The sequence below is a fragment of the Alligator sinensis genome, unplaced genomic scaffold (genome assembly GCF_000455745.1).
Source record: "Alligator sinensis unplaced genomic scaffold, ASM45574v1 scaffold444_1, whole genome shotgun sequence".
Taxonomy (NCBI): domain Eukaryota; kingdom Metazoa; phylum Chordata; order Crocodylia; family Alligatoridae; genus Alligator; species Alligator sinensis.
In genome coordinates, this window is record NW_005841886.1 from 1193926 (window position 1) to 1216673 (window position 22748).

The 22748-nt window shown below is 51.1% G+C and overlaps 1 protein-coding gene across 2 annotated transcripts in view; it reads left to right on the plus strand.

Moving 5' to 3' along the window:
• Window positions 1–19994, plus strand: part of MRC2 (mannose receptor C type 2) — a 108968-nt gene extending 88974 nt beyond the window's left edge. For both annotated transcript variants that reach the window (XM_014516994.2, XM_006017826.3), the window contains 14 exons: window positions 237–397; window positions 1144–1211; window positions 4463–4563; window positions 5435–5580; window positions 6396–6510; window positions 6741–6904; window positions 8396–8504; window positions 9534–9772; window positions 10233–10401; window positions 11805–11954; window positions 12539–12658; window positions 13706–13885; window positions 15519–15545; window positions 16706–19994. In XM_014516994.2, the coding sequence (XP_014372480.1) occupies window positions 237–397; window positions 1144–1211; window positions 4463–4563; window positions 5435–5580; window positions 6396–6510; window positions 6741–6904; window positions 8396–8504; window positions 9534–9772; window positions 10233–10401; window positions 11805–11954; window positions 12539–12658; window positions 13706–13885; window positions 15519–15545; window positions 16706–16926 (1970 nt within the window). In that variant the 3' untranslated portion in view covers window positions 16927–19994. The remainder of the gene's footprint in view (window positions 1–236; window positions 398–1143; window positions 1212–4462; window positions 4564–5434; window positions 5581–6395; window positions 6511–6740; window positions 6905–8395; window positions 8505–9533; window positions 9773–10232; window positions 10402–11804; window positions 11955–12538; window positions 12659–13705; window positions 13886–15518; window positions 15546–16705) is intronic.
• Window positions 19995–22748: the final 2754 nt, after the last annotated feature.

Consider the following 22748-nt stretch of genomic DNA (forward strand, 5'->3'; position numbering starts at 1 on the left):
GGGAGAGGTGGGGAGGGAGGGGGGGGGCTGCCGCCGGCCCCAGCCACTGGTCAGGATTATGGGGTCCTGGGTGAGCTAGGAGGCACTGGTACAGGAGGGTGCTTGTGGGTCAGGGCTGAGGGACATCTGCAGAACTGTGAGGGGCAAATGCAAAGCAGGTTCTCTTCCCTACTGTCAAGGCCATCCAGCCATTCTGGATTCACCAGGTTCACCTGTTTTGTGCTTCTTGTTTGCAGGGAGCAAAGAGTGGATTAAATACCAGGATGAAGAATACAAATTCTTTGAGCATCACTCAAGCTGGGTGCAGGCCCAGCGTATCTGCACCTGGTTCCAAGCAGAGCTGGTGTCTGTTCACAACCGAGCAGAGCTGGATTTTTTGGGCCAGAATCTGAAGAAGGTAGGAGTGTGTGGGCCATCACAAGCCTGTCTTCCAACTGCACATTCATTCAGTAGGAGGCAGATCTGCCCCACTGAGGAGAACACCTGCTCTCATTTTGGTGTACTCTGCTTATTAGGGTAATGCTTCCTCTGTTTGTGAGGCTGGAGCAGGGACACAGGCCCTATTGAGCACCAGCATGTACTCTCATGGGTTTTTCCTGTCCAGTTTTCTCCTGCGTATCCTTTGCATCCCTGATTTGGCTTTATCACACAGCTGCATGTTTTATGACCTGGGCCCTCAGGCACAGTGGCAGAAGCTGGGAGCATCTTGGCTGGTGGCAGTGGAATTAGGCTGGATTTACCCCCATATAGCTGGGAGTAGAGCCTTGCCTCCTGGCTTGGCCTTCATCCTGGGGTACTTTGTACTGACTGATGCATGAAGATGCCAGTGCTGCTATCGGCACATCTTAGGCTCCTCCCAAGGTGCTGCATAGCAGGCAAGTGCTGAGCCTTTTCCCATCTTGAAGAAGTCACTTCTCCCCTTCAGGGAAAGGGGAGCTGTGCACAACCCGTCCTGATGCTATTCTGCTCTTTCTCCAGGCTCCTAGCCTTTAGAAGTCATGGAGGAGCTACAGGAGGCAGTATGGCTGCCAGCCAGACTCAGCCAGCCCCATGGGGATGCCTGTACCTGCATGTGTCCACAATGCATTCGGTCTCCTTGTGCCTCTCTCTACCTGTGAATCTAACCTGTGTCATGTTTGCCAGTTCTCCAGGGGCCAGGAACAACACTGGTGGATTGGGCTACACACGTATGAAAATGATGGGCGATTCAAGTAAGTCTGTGGAGAGGGGACTGACTTCAACACATCCCCCCACAACATGCACACACACATCCTTCTACTCTCCCTCACCCTCCTTCCTCCCTCCATGTCCAGAGAGGATCGTGTCTTAGCACAGGTAAAACCTGGAACCCCTTGAAACCCTGTGTGGAACTCTCATCGTGGTGAGGGCACCAGGTTGGGAACCCAGGCTCCCCTACCCACTGCAGTGAGAGCTACCTGCGGCTGGCTGAGGGCTGGCAAGGGATCTTGTCTGCCTTCTTACTGCCTACACCTTTCTATCCTCAACTTGCCCTCGTGCATTGCACCCCCATCTTTCCGGCAGTGAAGGGAGAAGGAGATGCAGCATATCGAGTTCAGAGGGCTAATAGCCGAATAAGAAGTCGAGCTCCACTCATCCTAAGCAGCAACCCAACAGCCAGACCCCTTCTCTGGTTGCATTCAGCATGCATGCTCTCTCTACAGCCATTGCCTGCCCTCTGCCAGCTGGGTTAGCACCATGTTTACCTTTGGTACATTGGGTTCCCATCTTCCACCCATAATCTCATGTAGACAGCACCAGCTTCACCACCTTTTATAGTTTCATAGTTTCATAGTTTTAGGGTCGGAAGGGACCTAATAGATCTTCTAGCCCGACCCCCCGCCAGGGCGGGAGAACAACAAAAAACCCTAAAAGCAAAAACGGGACTCAAATGAGTCCAGCCAGGTAGGCATCCAGCCTCTTCTTAAAGACCCCCAGGGTAGGGGCCAGCACCACCTCCCTTGGAAGTTGGTTCCAGCTCCTAGCCGCCCTAACTGTGAAGTAGTTTTAACTGGCTTTCATCCTGAAAAGCCTAAAGGATTGAATCAAAGCCTCGGGGTCTTGAAGCTGGAGCCTCTGCTACCCAAGTTGAATGTCCCAGCTCTGCTAGCCAGTGCTGCATCAGGTTCATTGACATCTTGTGGCCCAGACACCACTAGGAGGAACCGGAGTCACATAGGGGAGCTGCAGGTAGGAGTAGAGGGAAGCACAATCTGTTTATAGGATATTAATCTTGCCTGAATTTCCCATATGTATGGTGTTCAGTGTTGGGCAGAAGCCCCTTTCCCACCCCCTCCTCTTCCCTTCATTCCTGTTTTGTTCACTTCTCAGATGCATCCCCTCTGACACCACTTTCTGGGCTCCTTGGCCTTAGGTCCTGTACTGAGGGTGCCTGGCAGGGCTGAGGTTCCAGTGATGTGTTGGAGCCTGCCTGGCAGTGCATCTAGCAGCTAGCAGTGGTGACACACATGTACGTCAGGGCTGCTCCTGGGCCCATTTCCAGTGCTGGCAAAGTGCCCTTACAATTGCCCCTGGGCACATCTACACAAGACACTTTACTGCACAGTAGACTAATCTACTACACAGTAAAGCATCACTGTCTACACATGTATGGCATTTACTGCACAGTAAATTAGTCTATTGCACATTTACCTAATCCCTGTAAATACAGGTACTAGATTAACTGCACAGTAGCACTTGTGTGGATGCTGACTGGGAGCAAATTTGCTCCCAGTCAGCCACACCAGCAGGTGGCCACAGAGGATGAGAGAGTTCTCTATCTCCAGTCCTGACACTGCTCAGCTCCTGGGTCCCCCCAGGAGCTGGGAGCCAATCAGTGCCGGGACTGAGAAACTCTAGGCTTCCCTGCTAAGCCAGGGAATCGCTGGCAGCTGTCCCACTTACGGGGCAGCTGCCAGCACTGGGCAGGGATTCCCCACCCAACAAGGGGCTGGCTGGGACCTGTCCTACTCCTAGCGCAGCGGCCAGCAAGCCCCTGTCTGGCCAGGGATTCTCTGCCCAGCAGGGGGCTGACTGGGACCTGTCCTGCTCCTGGCAGCTGTCCTGGGAGCAGGACAGGTTCCAGCCAACCTGTGCTGGGCAGGGAAGCCCCACCGGGTATGGGGTTTGCTGGCAGTTGTGTGTCCTGATGTGCATAGGGCCGGGAGAGTTCTGCCAGCTGTAGCAGCAGCAGTCTCCCCGCCCCATGCACATCAGGAGACCTCCTGATGTGGACAGGGTTGGGAGACAGCTGCAGCTGGAAGGGCTCTCCTGGCCCCATGCGCATGGGGACTAGCCCTCATTCCTCATGCCAACCCCCAGGCTAGCACCCCAGGGGAGCCTGGAGTTCCCCCTGGCTGCTGCAGTGGGGCAGAGCAGGGCAGGAGCAGCCCTGTATCAGGCTACTCCCATTGGGAGTAGATTTACTCCCAACAGGGTGCACATGTAGACATGCTCCCAGGGAAGGCTTACTGCGCAGTATTTTACTGCGCAGGAAGCTTATATCACATTAATAGCATGCGTAGATTAATAGCATGTGCAAAATTACTTCTCAGCTATTCAGTCCTGCTGGTGTCTCAGTTTCTGTAACCCTCACCCACCGTCCCTCTGGATTAGACACAGTCCAGGCCACATGAGGGACAGCAGCAGTAGTAGGCACCAGCCAGTTTTTGAAGCAGGTAGAGTTCGTGCAAGAGCAGCCACTGCGTAAGATCATGGTATTCCCAAGCATTTGGTGTCCCAGCTAATTGGATGCCTTCTCAGAGGGCTTGTCTGCACATGGTAGAAGTTAATCTGGAGCAAGGTAGGGTGTGAATTCTTACATGGATTAGCTGTTGCTAATTCACTCCACAGCACGCACCCTTTCATCCTGAAATCAAAATGCCAAAAAGGTCCATCTGAGCCTGATGGCCCACTGAATTAGCATGGAGAAGGCAGGCTAGTGTCCATAGCCAATGGCACAAGGGAGTGATGTGGCCAGCACCATGCCTGACTGACTTTGGACTTCCCAGGCACTTAGGCCATGGCAAGCTAAGCTGTCCATATCAGAAAGCCCCTAAAAGCAGTTATGCCTGCTCCAAAAGCTGCAGGTTTAGCCTTGGCTAAACCTATCACAGGTGTAAATGCCTGGAGTTCATGCCTAGCCTGCTCATCTCTGCCCAGCTGTCACAGTATGGTTTGCTCCTGGCTTATGTCTCAAGGTTCCCCTCTCCTGTTAGGTGTCTTTGGCCAACAGGAACTTGGCTAATTCAAAGCACGGCACTCTTACTCCAGAATAAGTAGGTTCACACATGGAGTGGAATGGGAACAGCTGGTGCAGAATAACTCCCTGTAGACATGTCGTAAGAGCGTCAGAGCCCACATGCCTGGTCTGCGGAGTTACAAGATCCTGTCTCCCCTTTGCACCCGGAGCAAGGATGATGTTGCCTACCATTGCCTTTCACAGGTGGTCTGATGGCTCCCTACTAAATTTCATCTCATGGGCACCAGGCAAACCCCGGCCAGTCAGCAAGGACAAGAAGTGTGTTTATATGACGGCCAGCAGAGGTGAGAGGTTTGCATATGGATGTATGGGTGTTTCTTCACTGTCTGGAAACTGTTTGTTTGACAGCCAGATGGGGAATCATACCTGTGCCTGTTTTGATATGGCTCTCCCTCAACAGGGAAGACATAGCCACATGGACTGCACTGTGGGCTAGCTACTCCGGTACATCCCCAGGGCTTCCAGCAGCCATGTATAGCCGAGGTTAAAGCTGGCTCAGGTGTTCCTGCCAGTGATGCCATCCCCTTAGCAACAGTGCAGATACAAGACAAAGAAACAGCCCTCCTAACAATATGTAACCACATTCAACAACAACATTTCTTGTCCTACCCCCAACCCCCCCACAAGTTGGCTTAGTACCATTACCCCCACTTACTGGCAGGAGGACTGAGGCCAGAGATGGGGCAACCAACACTTTTGTGAGTGTTATGTGATTTTGAGGAGCCCAACAGGAGACACCTTGGTCCTGATTTTCAGAGGTGCCTGACACCCGTGGCTGCAGCCAGAGAGAGCTTCAGTAGGTCCATGTGTCAGGCCTGGAGTCGCTCAGCAGGGACACCCAAAGCTAATGACCACTGTTGAAGCCTTGGCCTAAGTCATTTGCCCAACAGCTTATTGACTGGAAGTCACTGCTCTGCACTAGCCAGGTCCTGTGTAACTTATGAGGGATAGAGGATGCACACTGTATCTGGTACAGCCATCCTCCATGCACTCGCCTTGCCTGAGCATGCCTGTTCCAGATGTGCCAAGATGATGGCTCAGTGCTTGAGGGAGCTGGCACTTTGTCTTCATCATGCTCATTTCCATGGTGCTGCCTCTACCAGTTGGGGTGCAAGATTGCAGTAGAACAGGCCTATGCATTCCTTTCCTCTGCAGAGGACTGGGGAGACCAGAAGTGTCTGACTGGTCTGCCATACATCTGCAAACGAAGTACCTCCACTGCCATGAAGCCTACCCTCCCACCATTGCCCACTCCTGTTCCTGGTGGCTGCGCTAGAGGCTGGATCCCATTCTTCAGCAAGGTACAACAGGAGGCCTACAGACCCAGCATCAGACCCTGGTCGCACTTGTGTGTGCTTGTTTACGTTCCTGCATTTACATTTGCAGAGAGGCATTTTGCAAGGCCATGAGCCTGCAGGCGTGGGTTGTGGCCCCTTGGGGGCAGCAATGCTGCAGCTGCTGTCTGCACTACCTAGCTGTGGGATGGATTAGAAAGGAAATGCTGCACTGGAGGTGGGAGGAGAGGCACGCAGGGAGGGTGAGTGTGTATGCAGAGCTGGGGCATTACGGTGTGCGTGCATGAACAGATGAGAGGTGGGGTCCAGCGTGGGTGTGTGTGTGGATAATGTAGTGATCAGTGTCTGCATGTGGGATCAGTGTTTGCATGTGGGAACGTGTGATTGTTCCAAGATCTGCCTGGCATGTCCGATCCCATGGGAACATCTAGGATGCTTTCTGAGGCTGTGGAGGTGGGGAAGGCTGGGCTGGGGGGAGTTGACGGGGAGAAATTGTATGTAGAGAATTGAGGGATGGTGTGGGAGGATACTTGTGTGGTGAAGCAGGGAGTTGCATGGGGTGGGAGGTGGGGTGAGGATGTGGCTAGGTAGGGGATACAGGGTGCTTGGTTGGATACAGGGTGCTTGGTTGGGGGTGTAGATGCACAGCTGGGAGTGAAGTGTCTGTGGATGGGGATAAAGATGTAAGAAGTATATGAGAATAGAGTTAAATACTAAGACTTTTTACCAGGGGCGGAGAGGAGGGGAGGGGAGGGAAGAGCCAGCTGCTGAATGCATTGCTCTCTGGGACACATTACTCATCTGCCCTTGGCCTTGCCCAGTGTTTCAGCTTCAATGGCCACGACAAGGCAGAGAAGGTGACCTGGCAGGATGCAAAACAGGCGTGTGAGAGCCAAGGCGCTGTGCTGGCCACTATCTCCAACTACCTCGAGCAAGGTAGGGCCAGGGGGCTTCTCTGCTGCTGCCAGGGCTCTGCAGTTTCAAAAAAACTGCAGAATCAAAATTGCTGCCTGGGAGGAAGCTGGTCCTAGAATGCTTTGGCCCTGAGAGCAGAGCATGTCCTGGGTGCAGTAGCTGTTCGGTTAAGCCATGGGGCCAAGTGCAGGGACTCATGCCTCCTTGGAATAGCTGGTTTTCTCTCTCACCTCCATACTTTCATTTTCCAGCTTTTATAACGTCCCGGCTTCCAAACATAACCTTTGACCTTTGGATTGGCCTCCATGATGCCAAGAAGGAGTTCCAGTGGGTGGAATCCGAGCCGCTCAGATATATCAACTGGGCCCCTGGGGAGCCCTCTGGATACGGCAGCTCCACATCCAGTGAGAAACCAGTGAGTGACTCCCATGGCCTCTTGACCTGTCATTTCAGCCTAGATCAGGCCAAGGTTCCATCCAGCCTAGTACCCCGTCTTTATCAGTGCCCAGCACCAGCTGCAGTGGAATAATCTGCTCCCCGCAAAAGCCCTCTAATCTGCAGGAGTCAATGATCTGCTTAAGCACTGAAGCATACTTCAGTGTTATCTGCCAGTCCTTGGTACCCACCAATAGGATCATTGCCCCCCATCCCCCAGTGCTACTTGGCTAAATCGTAGCTGACAGGGGAAGGGACCAGCTGCAGGTGCTTGTGGAATATGAGCCCTGGTGGGGAAAGGAGCCAACTTCAGGGGATCACAAGAGCACTGGGACCTAAGAAAGGGTGGTCTGGCAGTGGAAAAGTCTATTAGGAGAGGGGTTGGGAACCCTATTCCACAGGATAATTAAATCAGCTGAGAGACAGCTAATTAGCACATGCCTAGCAGTGTGTCTTTTCAGCATGGTGCTGGCTGGTGCTTTGGAAATATTAGGGTGTCAGCTAATCTCTTCACTCCAGATCTGTTCTTACAACCCATGCAGTATAAGAAAGACCCTTGTTTAAAAGCAGAACAGCAGAACATACAGTTTAGGCATCTGCATTGGCAGGAGGAATGGGCCTTTGTCCCAGGGCCTCTTCCACTTTTGCCTCCTCTCATGCTACCCACATGCTGTCCCCAGGCAGTGAGATTGAACCAGGACAGAGGGGTGGTTCAGAAAAGGGCAGTCTTGAAGGGGCTCCCAACAGCGCTTGGCACACCTGAGGAGGAGTCAGGCTTATGGCCTTTATGCCAGCCTGCCCTCCACCATCCCACAACTGACAGCATCCTAGTTCGGCCTCCAGCTCAGTGTAAAGCAGTTTCCAGGGGTGCTGCTCCTGGAGGTGATCTGGCAGGATGCAAAACAGGCGTGTGAGAGCCAAAGCGCTAGAGCTTTGCTTTGTTCCAGTCATGCCCCATGCACTGGGGCTGAGAGCAGGTGCCACAGAGCTGGTGCCACTAGAGGAATTAATCCTTGGAAGGTGGAGGATCCCCAGCTAGGTGGCAAAGCCAGCTCTCTCCCCGTGGCAGAGCATGGCGTTGCTGTCCTTCCTTTCAGCTCCAATCAGTGAGGTACAAATACTTATATAACGAACCTGTTCTGGGTGCCTCCACTCACAATGATCAAGACCTCTGCCCCACTCCTCCTCAGACCCCAAGAATTGCCAAACACCTCTAGGGCTGGTTGCCCCTGTTTGCATTGGGAAATGTCAGAGCCAGAGTGGCTCCATCTGCTGTACAGGGTGTGATAGATGTGTCTGGAAAAGATGCCTCTGGAAAGCCTGGCCAGGCCAGCGGGCACAAGAGCTGGCTTACACCATACAACAGTATGCTGCACGCTCTGAGCCAGCTCAACCAGCTGGCTGCCCTCCTCCAGTGAACAGAGCAGGGCTCACAGAGGTAGTCCTGACCCTGCTGGGTGCTGTTTTGCAGACTAACTGTGCTGTGGTTTGGCACGGCGCCCCTCCCCACTTCACCGGCCGCTGGGACGACAGGAACTGCCTGGAGGAGAAGCATGGGTTTATCTGCCAGCGAAGCATAGGTATGGAGCAGGTGGCATTGGGTTGGCAGGGAGGGCACCTGCCAAGAGAAGACAAGGACAGTGCTGAGGTCAGAAATGAGCTGTGACCTGGTGTAGCCATCTTCCGCTGAGATTGTTGGCTGCAGCTGGGCTTTGCTCCAGCCAGCATTAATGAGCCAGGCAGGAGGCTGTGCTCCAAGTCAGCCCTCACTGTTCAGCCATCTCTGGTCTCTATAGGGTCCCCACTTAGTCTGGTTGCCCTGCAAACATCACGTATGTTTCTGGTGCTGACAGTCCAAATCCAGCTGCAGGTTCCCCCTGGGAAGCAGAGAATGAGAGTGTGTTGTCAAGATGCCATCCGGGAGGGGTCCCAGTGTCCACATCTGTGCTCATGCCTGTGTGTATTCATATGTATGCATGCATGTGGGCCCATTTCTAATGCTAGGCCAGGCTCAACTAAACCCCGTCTCAGAGTGCTGAACAGCTCCCCTGGAAAAGTCTCACTTCTCGTGTCTCAGTAACCTGCTCTTGGGCAGTCCCTCCCCACCTACTCCCTGCGCTGTAAGCACTGTATAATACACTTTGTCCCCAGAGACTGCAGTTGCAGGTCTCCCAGCCCCATTGCCCAGGGACTGAGAAGCTGAGCCCATGAGTCACTTCTTGCCCTGTGCTGTGCATAGATAGCATCCAAACCATTACACCAGTTCTGTTCTGCTAGTAGGCTGGGGATCCCCCATGCTCACATGAACACTGTGCCTAGCTCTTGATGCTCATAGGGCATCCAATGGCAGTTTCATCCCCTGCGGCAGGACACTGCCTACTGGCACATGGGTGCTTTCCTGCCAGTCCAGCAGTATTGGGCCCAGTGAGATGTGTGTGCGGAGTGGGAGCATTGACTCCACCTGGGTTTCTGTACACATGGTCATATTCATGTCTGCTCATGGGTGCTTGTGCCCAGAGAGAAGGCCATGCAGAAGGGTAGAGCAGTGTTATTCTGGTGTGAGGGGAGACTTGTGACAGTGATCTAACCTTGCTTCTTTCCATCCACAGACCCAACCCTGAGCTCCTCCTGGACGACGTATCCCCCTTCCCCCAACTCCACGCTCTCTTATCTCAACAGCACCTACCGCATCCTGCAGAAACCTCTGAAGTGGCATGAGGCCCTGCTGCTGTGCGAGACCCACAACACCACCCTAGCCAGCATGCTGGACCCCTACACACAGGCCTACCTCACTCAAGCAATCAGCAGCTTGCGGGCCCCTCTCTGGATTGGCCTGGCCAATGATGAGGTAGGACAGAGGTTTTCAACCTTTTAAAATAAGTGTACCCCTGGCAACTGGATGGTGGGAGGAGGGGGGTGTGCACAGCTGGACACAGAGCAGCAGCAGTGTGAGGTGCTGGGTGGAGGCAGCAGCCGCCACATGCGAGCTTCCCCCCCCTCCCCCTGCATCCAGCCGACTGGCCGGCGCCTGTGCAGCCTGCAGAGGGACTCTGCTGCTCTCGCCCCCCACCTCCTGGCCCTACTCCTGGGAGGCGGCGGTGCGGGGTGGTGGGTGGCGGCACTCCATTCCCACTCACCCACGCATACCCCTCTAGGGCCTTCCCAAGTACCCCTGGGGGTAAGCGTACCCCCATTTGGCAATCCCAGAGGTAGGGTCACAGGGGCCATCCCACAGACAAGCACAGGGGGTGACAAGTGTTGTGGGTCTGAGCAGCCTCTGAGCCTTCCCCTTTGTCACTGGTTCCCAGGGAGGCCGGAGCTATTCATGGTTCACAGAGGAGAGTCTTTACTATGTCAACTGGCAGGATGGTGAGCCCCAGCAGGTCACAGGCTGCTCCTACATGGGTGTGGATGGGACCTGGCGGACAGCCAGCTGTGACACCAAATTGCAAGGGGCTGTTTGCAAGATCAATACAGGTGAGTGCATTTCCAGCATCTTGCAAATGCTGGAGAGACGGGCAGAGTCTGGGGAAAGGCATGTCGGGTGCCCCAGGGCTTCTCAGCTGAGCAGCTGCAGAGTGTAAGTGTTCCAGTGCATGTTCTCAAGGGTTGTGTTGTGGCTCCAAGCTATGACCCATACCAGTAAGGTGACAAGTGTGCCTCCTGGAGAAGGCTTGCTGTAACAGCTGCTCTGCAAACCTTCAGTGGGGGGCAGAGGAGCTTTTCCAGCTCTCACTGATAAGGCAACCAACTCCAGGAAACCAAAACCCAGGCCACTCTATAGCTCTGAGGTCCACTATGTATCTCTGGAAGTGACGGTAGTGTGGTGCAGCTGCTTCAGAGTGCCACTGCAGGCAGGCCAATTTGATCAGCTGAGAGACAGCTAATTAGCACGTGCATAGCAGTGTGTCTTTTCAGCATGGTGCTTGCTGGCTGGTGCCTTGGGAATATTAGGGGGTCAGCTAATCTCTCCTCTACCCCAGATCTGTTCTTGCAACCCATGCAGTGTAGCTGAGGACCACCAGCTGAGAACCCCTGTTAGAGTAAATGGAGGTTCATTGTGCATGGCTGGTAAAGATACAGGACCAATTTTCCCGATGTGGGACACAATTCTCATTTTGAGAGCTCTGTCAGGGGCACCAGGGTCTAGTCCTCAGATTCAAGGTGGTTGGTTGTCTGAGGCATTTACAAGGAAAGGAGGAAGTCATAGGACAGGGGTGGGCAAAATGGCGGATCTGGCTGGCAGGCAAACTCCATTTCCCAACACCCCTGCCTGCCTTGTTGCAGCCGGTTTCCATGGAGACCCCAGGAGTGGAGCAGCTGTGACAGCACTGGGCCAAGGTTTCCATGGACACCAGCCTGAGCAGTGCTGGCAGGGTGCACAGCCAGGCAGGGAGGTGCTCTGGGGCCAGGGCCCTGACTCCAGCCCCAGAGCAGCTCCCTGCCCAGCTGCACACCCTGCCAGTGCTGCTTGGCCCAGTGTCCATGGAAACCCTGGCCCCATGCTTTCACGGTGCTGCCACTCATGAAGTCTTCATGGAAACTGGCTGCAGCAAGGTAGGCAGGGGCTGCTGGAAAATGGAGTCTGCCGCAGGCCCAACATGGCCTGCATGCTGGACTTTGCTTGCCCTTGCCATAGGATCTCACCTGACCTCCTTGTCAGAGGGGCAAAAGTCAGCTTTTGCCTTTCCCGTCCACATGCCCACATGTGCAATGCAGGGCATAGCTATGCCATAGCATGTGTCTTGGCCAGCTATAGCCTCTGTAAAAGCCTCCACTGTACAGGAGTATTCCCCTGCAGTGCTCTGGTCTGTCTTCCCCACTTCCATCTCATTATCTTGCCATATCCTAAAGTTGCCTGGTGTTCCCCTCCTTTGCAGGGCCCCCTCGGACGCACAAGTGGAGTTTCAGTGGGAGCTGCCCCAAATCAGTCGAGGATTCCTCCTGGCTTCCCTTCAGGGATCATTGCTACACCTTCCACATGGAAGTCTCTCTGGGCCATAAGGATGCCATGAAGAGATGCCAGAAAGGTATGAGCAAAATGTTAGAGTAGGGAGATGCACAACGCAGCAACCCTGGGAATGTGAGATGGCCAGAACCTCTGAAATCCCTAGGAACCAAGGGCCCTGGACAGCCTCTTTTAGGTTCAGTAATCACAAGCAGGAGAGTAGGATGCTGTTACCCAGGCTCTGGTGGTCAGTGTCACTCAGATTGAGTCCCAACCAGTGGGCATCCCCTCCTTATTTCCTAGCACAGTCCTCTAGTGCATCTCCATCCTGAGAGTTTACTTGCAAGACTTACAGATTGTTTTGGGGCAGCTTTGTCCTGCTTTATCAGCATTTAATTAGCCTAATCCAGTTAGTAATTTCCTTTCTCAAGGACAGAGGGTGTCAGTTGTCATAGATCTATTAATCTCCATGGGATTAGGACAGTTCATGCTCCTGATGATATGCCTCAGAGTGCTGATTAGCTAGCCTGGGACTGGGACTGGTCCTGGATCTTGGCCTTGGTAGGTCTGAGGAAAGCAAGCAGACCCCTTACTGGAACTGAAAGGTATTGCCCCCCTTCCATTAATTCTGCAGGCTTTCTGCTTGATGCATCTTTCCCTCCACAGCTGGTGGCACAGTGCTGTCCATCCATGATGAGACGGAGAATGTCTTTGTTTGGGAGCATCTCCAGGCCTATGAAAGCCAGTCCAAAGGCGCCTGGTTGGGGATGACCTTTAACCCCAAAGGTAAAATAGACCTATTGCAAAGGAAGACAGCATTCTGCTAAAGATCTTTAACCATGAGAGATGCTGGAGCTGTGCTTCTGCAAATCATGGGCACTGACAGAGGCAGCCTGGCTTCAGAGCACTGGTTCCATCTCCAGGTCTTCCACAGACCTTGTCTCTCCAGCAGTCTGTTTCCCTGACTGCATAAATGAGATTCATGGTATTGACCCTCTGGTGCAGAAGGGCTGGTGGCACACAGAGGGGAATTGCTAGGGTTGAGATTAGTGATGCTGCCATTGTCATCAGTACATTCCACAGCAAACCAAGGAATCGTGTACCTGTCAAAGTCAGGCAGGGGTGCACAGACTGGTGCCTTTATATTCAAGCACAGTCTTGTACACACAGCTGCCTTGCACCTTCTACACATAGGGACCTGTTGAACTTTATGCATGTGGGAGGCAGGGTAAATGTGAAAATGATTGTATTGTACATTGTATTTATACATACAATGTAACTGAGGAGGCAAAGAAAAGAGTAAAAGAAGCCAAGGGCAGGTGGGGATTTACAGCCCTGCTGGGCTTCTCGGAGAATTCAGTCTGAAACTGTCTCTTCTGTGTGCCTGCATCGTGTTGAGCCAGCCTGTCTGCCAGGATCATTCTGGATGTGCTGTTTGGATTCAGCACCACCTGCCAGGGTTGGTTCAAGTGCTTTCTGTGGCCAAACATGGCCCACATTTCTGTGGTGCACTTTACAGTTCCAGCCTGTGAGACGGAGGTGTGGCCTCTGGATATTACCAGTCCTGCTGTGTGCTGTGGCCAAGCCAATCACATCATCACACTAGACTTCTAGACTCTGTGGACACCACATGGGATCAGAATAGGCCGTTGTATGGCAGGAGCTGTAGTATAAGCTGGAAGCGAGTGCAGCAGCAGCCTACCTCATTCAGTTCCCTGTAGGTGTCCTGAAAACCCATCATTACCACTGATTGCAGCCAGGCAACATTGAGTGCTCCTTGCAGCACCCTTGTGGTACAGCATAGTCACCTGCTCACCTCCGCTCTTCTTCCAGGGGGTACCTTGGTTTGGCATGACAACACGGTCGTCAACTACTCGAACTGGGGTCACCACGACACAGGACCAAACATGCTGAGCCAAAACAGCTGCTACTGGATCCAAAGCAATAATGGGGTGTGGCGCCTCGGGTCCTGCACAAACGTCACCATGGGGGTCATTTGTAAAATCCCCCGAGGTAAGAAGCCTGAGAAGCCTGTTGACTTTCTTGATTCAGTTTCTCTGGTGTTACTTGGCACTGAGTGACTCCTTGCCAGTGCAAAGTATATGCCTGTGGGGCAAAGGCTCTGTTGAGGACTAATAGTCTTCTCCCCTGGGCACCTTCAGCTTAGGGCACTTCACAAGGAGCTTCTTTTAGCTCCTTGTCATTAGTCCTCAAAGTGCAGCCCAGCAAAGTGGTCATACCTTGCTTGGGAAAAGAGCAGGACTGACACAGCAGGAGTTGCTGCAGGTCACAGTGAATGATGGGGTGAATGGAGCAATGTGTGAAGAGCCTGGGCCTTGGACAGCAGGGGTTTCTGTGGGCTAAGACTGAGACAGCCTCAGAGGCTGCATTTGGGGAAAAGCCTGGCTAGATCCAACTCCTGCTCCTACTGCATATGCCTTCAATGAGAGCCCTGTGGTGCTTGTGTTTGGATATGAGCACACAAGGTGCCATGAGGAACACTTAATGCATCAACTATTATATCCCATGACCAAGGTGAGGTAGCTTGTCCCTCAGTGCAAGAAAGATGAGTTATGTCTCATGCCCATGGGCAGTTACAGCAGATACGCTGTAAGCTCACACCCTAGTTTACCTGTTGGTAAATAGTTTGTGTGTCCATCCCTTTAGACTGGGCAGCCTTTGGAGTAAACATGGCCACATTAACTCTAACACACAGGACTCCTGTGAGCTTGGCTCTGAGACCCTAGGAGGGCTGAATGTCTCCAGCAAGTGGCTCATAAGATAGAGCTCTCTGTGAGTGTCCCTATCTACAGGCTCTTGAGAGTCACATGAAGTATAAGATGCATGAGTCCAGTGGTTGCACCACCTTTTGGCAAGGCAGGGAGTCAGGCAAGGACCTGTGCACCTGCTGCTTCCTCCTGCTTTACTGTACATGTACTTCTGCCCATATTTGCACGCCCAAGTTCCATAACAGTGGCCTTGAGCACTGGCCATAGGAGACAGAGGTCACATTTGCCTGGCACTGCAAGTAGGCTAATCAGCAAGGGATGAGCTAACTGGTACTGTCCACAAGGGTGTTCCTGTAATCCTGCTGCTTAGCATCTGACAGTGGCTGTTTGTTTCACTCACTGGAACAGGGAAGGACCTGCCCACTTCTCAGTGGGCATAATCAATGTCAGGCCACAGGGCCTTTAATGTGTGGGGCTTCAGGTGAAAGCATCTCCTCCTGCAGTAGTATCACCCCCAAGCCAGGGAGGTCCTGGAGGCTAACTTGCTGCCTGGCAGGGACATCACTGGAAGGTAGCAGAGCCCAGGACAGGTCTGAGGTAGTCACTGCTTCTCTTCATGCAGTTTCTTCCACCATGCCCTTTGCGAGTGGCACTGGTTTCCATGCCCCTGCATGGCACTTGATAGGTTTGGGGGACTGGAGATGTTTTAGGGAATGCCAGTCCCTGGTACATATAGAGGTGGGGACACAGTGGGTGCTCAGGCCACTGTGCATGCAAGGCAGTGTCAGTGGGCACCAAGGTCTCAGTTGGTGCAGGGCGGGCCCTGCAGGTGCCATTCTCTACTGGCATGAATGCGGCTGGAATGAAGGGTGCCATGGCTGGCTACTCATCTGTCTCTTTCTTTGTTCCCATTGCAGTTGAGGAGAGCAGCTTCTCCCGATCAGGTGAGTGATGCAGAGGAATCACTGATCAGCATAGGCACATGGTCATGTTCCACTTCAGCCCCTGCTCTCAGGGGTTGTTCAGGACCCAGAGCCAGTGCTGAAAGGGTTTGTTGCAAGAGCTGGTGGGGCCCACACAGCTGGATTGCCATTCATGCCATCAAGAGTAACCATCGATAGTAGGATGGCTTGAGCCTTCTCCAGCCATTTGATTTATTAATAGATTCATAGATTGCAAGGTCAGAAGGGACCTTGGAAGATCATCGGGTCTAGCCCGATGCACCAAGCAGGAAAGACAACTGGGGGTTAGGTGACCCCAGCAAGGAGACTGTCTGGTCTCCTCTTGGAAGATTTCCAGGGTAGGTGATTGCATCACCTCTGGAGGGAGTTTATTTCAGTCTGGACAACCTGACTATGAAGAAGTTTTCCCTAGTGTTGGGCCTGAATTGATCTTCCAGGAGTTTGTGGCCATTACTCCTAGTTTTCCCCTTGGGTGCCCTGGTGAACAGTTGCTCACTGAGCCCTTGATGTACTCCCCTAGTGTAACGGTAAGCTGCTACCAGGTCCCCTCTCAGCCTTCTTTTCCCCAGGCTGAAGAGTCCCAGATCCCTCGGCCTTTCCTCGTATGGCTTGCCTTTTAAGACTGATCATACGGGTGGTTCTTCTTTGGACTCTCTCTCATTTAATGTTCCCTCTGTAAATTCTCAAGCCCAGGGACCCCCATCTGAGCAGTATGGAGGAAGGTTATGTGGTCCGGCTGCTCTGTTCCCTTCCTCCTGGACATGGTGGGCATTGCAGTCATGATGGGATCTCTCTTGCACATGATGAGTGGTAACCAGGCCAGATAGACATTCCCGGGTGGGCCATATCCTGGCTTTCCGGTGAGCTTCCCCTGCCTGGGGACTGAGCTCACCCGTGGGCTAGAGGGAGCTGTCTATCATAGTGACCTCTCTGAGGAGCGAGAGCTTCATCCACCTGCCTGGTCAAGCTTCTAGCAGCTGACACATGGAACTGGGAGTGGGGATGTGCAGGTTCTGTGCCCAGTAACCTTGTGGCACATTTCTCTGCTCTGTGGCTCAGTCTCCTTTCCTCTCGATGGAGATGGCACCACAGGCTACAGAGAGGCAGGGTGGATTTCACAGGCCTTCCCTCCCTCTACCCAGCTCTCTCAGAGAATACGACTGCCATTGCCGTGGTCATCCTCTCGACGCTTGCACTGTGCGTGTTGATAGCCATCACAATCTACCTATACAAGCGCCGGCGGAGCTCAGAGCGGGGGGCCTTCGAGAGTGCCCGCTACAGCCGCACTACCTCCAACCCCAACGAATCCGCTGAGAAGAACATCCTGGTGTCAGACATGGAGATGAATGAACAGCAAGACTAATGGGGGAGGGGGGGGAGGGGCTGAAAGCACTATACACACCACCCCCAAACAAAATCAGATATGCAGGGTCAGCAAAGGGCAACAGCAGAAGCACTGCTGCAGGGGCTGGGAAGAGGGACTGGAGGCTGGGGGTGGAACGAGGGCCTTTTTTCACAGGAAACCCAATGCAGCTTCTTATTCCCAGGAAGACACCATATACCCCCATCTGCCCTTCAGGTGGGAGGGATTTTCTGCATCCACAAGGAGGTCACCTGCATAAGTGAGGAGGTGATGAGGCCTTTAAGTAAGAGCAGAGCCTTCCCCCAGGCTTTTTGGTGACCTTTTCAGGAACCCAAATGTGTTTCCCTCAGGTGCAAACAAGCCTGGCCATTTAGGGCCTGGAGACAGCCCTTTGGACTGGTTCCCCTGAAGGAGAAAATGGGCTGGTTGCCAAAAAGAAGTCTCCCCAGAGTGAAATGTCTCTAAACCCAACCCCTCTCCATCACACACGTGTCTAAGTGCAAGGCCTCCGTGCAAATATCTGTGCCTGGGGAATCTTCCCCATTGTCAAAGCCATCACCGCACAAGGCCTTCCCCTGCCCTGACCACAGCATTAGAGTTGGTATCCTACCACCTCCTCCAGCAGTCAGTGAGATCTTTCCGGTGATCAGAAGGTAAAATACCCCTAGCAGGGGCTCTGCTGTCCCCCAGGTGTGAAGGTGTGAGTGGTCCCTCCTCTTCTAGCATAGGGGCCAATTCCAGAGAGCCTGCTGCAAGGGGCTGGCTTCTCACCCAGCCCTTCCTTCAGACTCTGTTTCACTTCATAGTACCATTGCATTTATGCCAGAGTGTGCCAGGCAGACTCTGCTGCCCAACTCCAGCCCACTGCACCTCTTCCCCAGATCCAGGTAGTGGCCTCCCTCTTCCAACAGCACACTTCTGACAGGATAGATGCTCAGATGCAGGGGAGACCCAAAAGGCTTCACAAAAGTTGCTCTCTGCATTCCCTCTTCCGGTGCCCAACTAGCGAGATGCTCAGTGGAGGGTTTCTCCCACCAGCACCGTCTTTTCCGTACCCGCCCTTCTGCTGTTAAACTCTGCTGACTTTCAGAACGATCATGTGCCCAGGGTTGGGGAACAAGCTGGATCATTACTTTGTTTGCTGTTTGCAACTGGTCACCTCCCTTGGTCTGTGATAATGAGGATATGAGCAGGGAGGGTGGTTTCAGATTTGTTTAGTTTTGTTTTTTAAGGGAATGGTAGCTTCTCGCTATACTGTATCAAACGCGTGCTGAATTATATACCTTCTTTCACACAGATGGCTGGGGTGTTTGTGGTGCCTGTTTCATGTGTAAAGTATAGCTGTGAAGGAGGAAGGCAATGCCTGAGCCTTCTTCCTTGCTTTTGAGCTGTGCAATAAGAAGCCTGGGTTTCCTGGGGCAGAAGCTGGGAATGGAGCTCAGCCTTTCCACTCCACCATCTGGCTTCAGCAACCAACTTCTGCTGGGGTCAGGATCCTGGATGACTGGAGACAGGGAGAGACCTTCAGCCCTTCAGGGGTTTTCTCTGATAGGAATGGGACACAGAGGAGGCCTGCGAGACCACAGAAGCAGGACAGCAGACCTCCCACCTCTCCCCTGCAAGAGACACTTATTTTTAGCCCTCTGCCTCCAAAGGCTTGAATTTTTGTTCTAAAGACAATGGAAAATAGCTAATTGTTGTTGTTCTAATTTTTATGGCACCTATGTGAATTTTTATATCTGTTGAGTTCACTTAAGCTGGAAATTAAGTGTTTGAAAAATGTGGTGGGGGAGGCGGGAGGGGGGTTGGTTTTGTTGATTTCTGACTTTGTCTAAAAGCCACCACAACATTCCATAGCAAGGGGCACTTCGGAGACAATAGTGCTGCCCTGGGTCCATTTCTTTGCCTTGGCTCTGCCTGCATTTATTTCCTGAGGGTCTTTATAGTTTGGAGCTGTTTGTCTTTACACACACAGACTCAGGGGGCCTGCGTGGCTCAGTAGACAAATGCATTAGCCTTTCAGCTCTGAAGATCTGGGTGAAAAATCCTGATGAGGATGAAAATGAAGTTGCTGAGCTCATCCCAATCCCCACTAGGCATTTGTCTACATCACACACACAGTTAGGCAGCATTGGCAGCTTCTGCTGCTGGAATCTCCAGATGCAGAGTCCAAGAAGGGTTGGTTGGGACAGAAAGGCGCCGGCACAGCTGTATGGAGGTGGATGGGGGCGAGAAAAGAAGGAAGTTGGTATTGCAGGTCAAGACTGAAGTGTCTTAGCTAAGAGGTTCAGGAATAGGTGTGAAAGACAGGATTGGTATATGCTTGCAGAGCTGGTGGCTGTGTAAGAGGCCTCAAATAATAAGCGTGTAGCAGCTCAGGACAGGGGTTCGTCAAAAGAATTGAGTGAGGGCCTAAGGCTGGACTAGCAAAGCATTCAGGATTGAGGTGCCCTGGTAAAGATGTGGTATGTGGGGAACAGGGCTGGCCTAGCAGGGAGACTGCAGGCTAGGATTGTGGCTGTAAGCCAGTCAAACTGTGGGGGAGCCCAGGCTCGAAAGAGGAAAGACACATAGCTTAGAAATGAAGCGCAGTGACAGGGTGGTGTGGGGAAGGCTGCATAGTTCTGTCTGGCTTATGCATGGCTTTTAGTCACTCACTCCCAGCAATCCTCACACTCTTTAACACCCTTTTGTGGTTCTGAGCAATCTCATTCTTTTTTTCTTCTTTCAAGGTAAAATAACAAACAAAACCGCAGTCTAGGGAAATGTTGTATGAAAATCTTCTGGTAACAGTGATCAGGATTACAGGAAAAATGCATGTATAGTTAAGTAATATTTCCTATCACCATTAGAATAATGTGAAGAAATGCTTAAAAGAACCCGGTGTGTGTGTGTGTGTGTGTGTGTGTGTGTATAATATGTGTGTGTGTGTGTGTATATATATATATACACACACAAACATACATACATCTATATATATATCTATATATATTGATATATATAGATATATATATATAAAAGTTTTGCAATTTTTTTACTCTCTCATTTGTAAGATCCTTCTAGAAGCTTGGAAATAAAATATCCTTCCTTACCAGTTTTTTCCTTATTTCATTTGGCGAACACCAGGTTTTCTTTCTTTGAATTCCTAAAGGGCATGTTGAGTTTGAGCTGAAGTTTAACCTGCCTCTCAGCATGGGTATGTCCTACCATTTCTCCTAAAGTCTGCCCTGCTGATGATAGAGTTGTGTTTGTCTAGTAACTGCTGCTATGCAGACAGATAAGGGACTCGCCCACTAGTTTTTGCTATGTTCCAAGAATATGGTGGCTGTTGTCATTCTCTTTTAAATCTCAGTCACTGCAAAACCAAAAAAAAAGAAGCAAAACAAGAACAAGAAAAGGAGAAGAACTATCCATACCTTGAGTTCTAGCCCTGCCATTGTAAGGAGATACATAACATTTGGTGCTAACTTACTGAGCAGTTTCCCTTGAAAAAAACAGTAAATCTCAATCTTCCTCCATAAGGGTTAGAAGAGTCAGAGGTTGGAATTCAGGAGAGTTGGATTTGACCAGTTGAGCCCAAGACGTTTACTTTGCCAATTTTGTAACTTGGTTTTCTGTCTCTGATTCAGGAAAACTACCTTACCCAGTATAGAACAGAAACATCGCTTACATGTAAGAATGTGCTCACATATTTAAGTCCATGAGATTTAAGTAAGGTATGTATATACAGTTATGCACTTACAAGTATTGGCCTAAACTTCAGCCTTCCCATCTTCGGATGCAATCTTGTACACCATGAGTAACTTGTTTACAGGATCAGGCTCCTTTCATTTTGTCCAGGGATGGATACATTGCTGTCATACATGCAGTAACTGATAAAATGCCATATTTCCTTGCATATCATAACCACATTTTCCCCAGAACTCACCCTTCCAAAATTGAGGTGTGCCTTAAGTAGAGCACCTGATTTCAACACCAGAATTGAAGCATAGGGATGCTATAATGGTTGCATAGGGATGTTATAATGCCTGCTGGGGCTGTCCTTCTCTCCCACTCAAAGAATGGTGGGGCAAAGTGTAGTCTTCAGCATTGCAGTTAGCTTTAACTTTTGCACAGCTGCTGACAAATTGGCTGTAGCTTCTGGCTGAGCAGTCAAAAGCTCCTGCTAGTTTGGCAGTGGTTGTGAGAGGGTTAAAATTAATTTTTGCTTGAGCAGTAATGGTCAGGATTCACCCATGTGGTCAGGATTCCCTGTGGTCAAGATTCAGCCATGATGGGATAAACCTTTTTTCTTCTTTTTTCTGTCTTCCCAAAACAAGGTGCATGACTTATTTGGGACCATGTGGTATGTGAGGGAGTATTGATACTACCCATATTCCAAAACATGGTTCACTGTGAAGTGGTCCTATTACAGAGGCTCTACATAAAAGGCAGGGGCTGATGTCTAATATTAGGAATCAGCTAAATCCCAAATAACTGTGCACATGGTCAGCATCATCAGCCAGAGCAAAATAAATTTTAGACACAATTTGACCAATTATCTGTGGAGAGACCATGTTCATACCTCTCTAATTGTTATCCTAGAGAAAGTAGTATATGGCTGTGATGGGCAGATCAAGGATTTTAATCCAGGGAGCTCAGAGCAGTTGTTCATATACTTGTCCCTATACACATTTTCTCTGATGGGCTTGTCTCACATCTTGTGCTTTGACCGGACACTTTTCCCCCCTGCAGTACCCACAAAGCACACTCTAGCCCTGTGTCTCTCGGTTGAAGAAGTAAAGGGCAAGTGCACTTTCTTCTCTTCAGTTTCTCTCAACCATCTGGCTATGGACAGAGCACTCATAAGGGTTTTATTGAGCCTCAGGAATAATTGCAATAATCTCATTTTCTAGGCTAATTTGTGGAAAATGCTTTGGCCAAACCTAGAAAAATGTTGAGTTTGTTTCCCTTGCTTCATGGGCAGGCTGCTGCCCTTGGACTTTGCCTCACTGCCTGCTCAGATCTCTCCTCCAGTGCCTACACAATATAGTTACTGACCCAGAGAATGGAGCTGCATAATGCAGCCAATAAGTGACATCAACTTGGGACAATAGTCTACAAGGTATCTGAGATGCTAGTTTAGCCAACTTCATTGTGAGAGTTGCAACTCCCACAAAGCTCAGGGCATCCATCAACCTAGAGATATCTGCTAGAGGGCATTTTCACTTATCCCTAGATCATTATGAACTGTTACTATCAATAGTGAGGACAGAAGAATCCAGATATATATCCTCTCCTAGTGCAACCTCAGTACAACGGGCACTCCAATAACAGGCTTTCAAGAACATATGCAAAGAGGTACACATTGTGACAATACATGCTATACTGGGGTGTTTCTCAGCTTCAAGCTTCTCTCCACTGTTATGCTTCATGTCTGCAGTGACCAGACTAGATTCTGCTCTTTGGATAACTCCTTACCCCAGCAAATCTCAGTCTTTTCAGCCTTCAGCCATACATTGCCACTCGAGCAGAGGCACTTTGCCAATACGTGGAGTGTTCCCCTTGAGTTTACAAAACACTGTAGTATCTGTAACTATCAATTGCTCTGAAAAATATCACCTTTACCATGGACAACCAGTAAGGTAGATAAAAATAGCAATACAAATTATTATAGAAACGATAGATATACAAGTAAAATTACTATGAAATTGGAAAAACAAAAGCAAGAAATAAATAGGTCACCCTGCTTCCCTACCTAAAAACAACTACTGAGATAGCACCTGTATCCAGCAGCTTCATTCAAAAATGTCCTAGGATAGCCAATCAGATAATCCTATCTT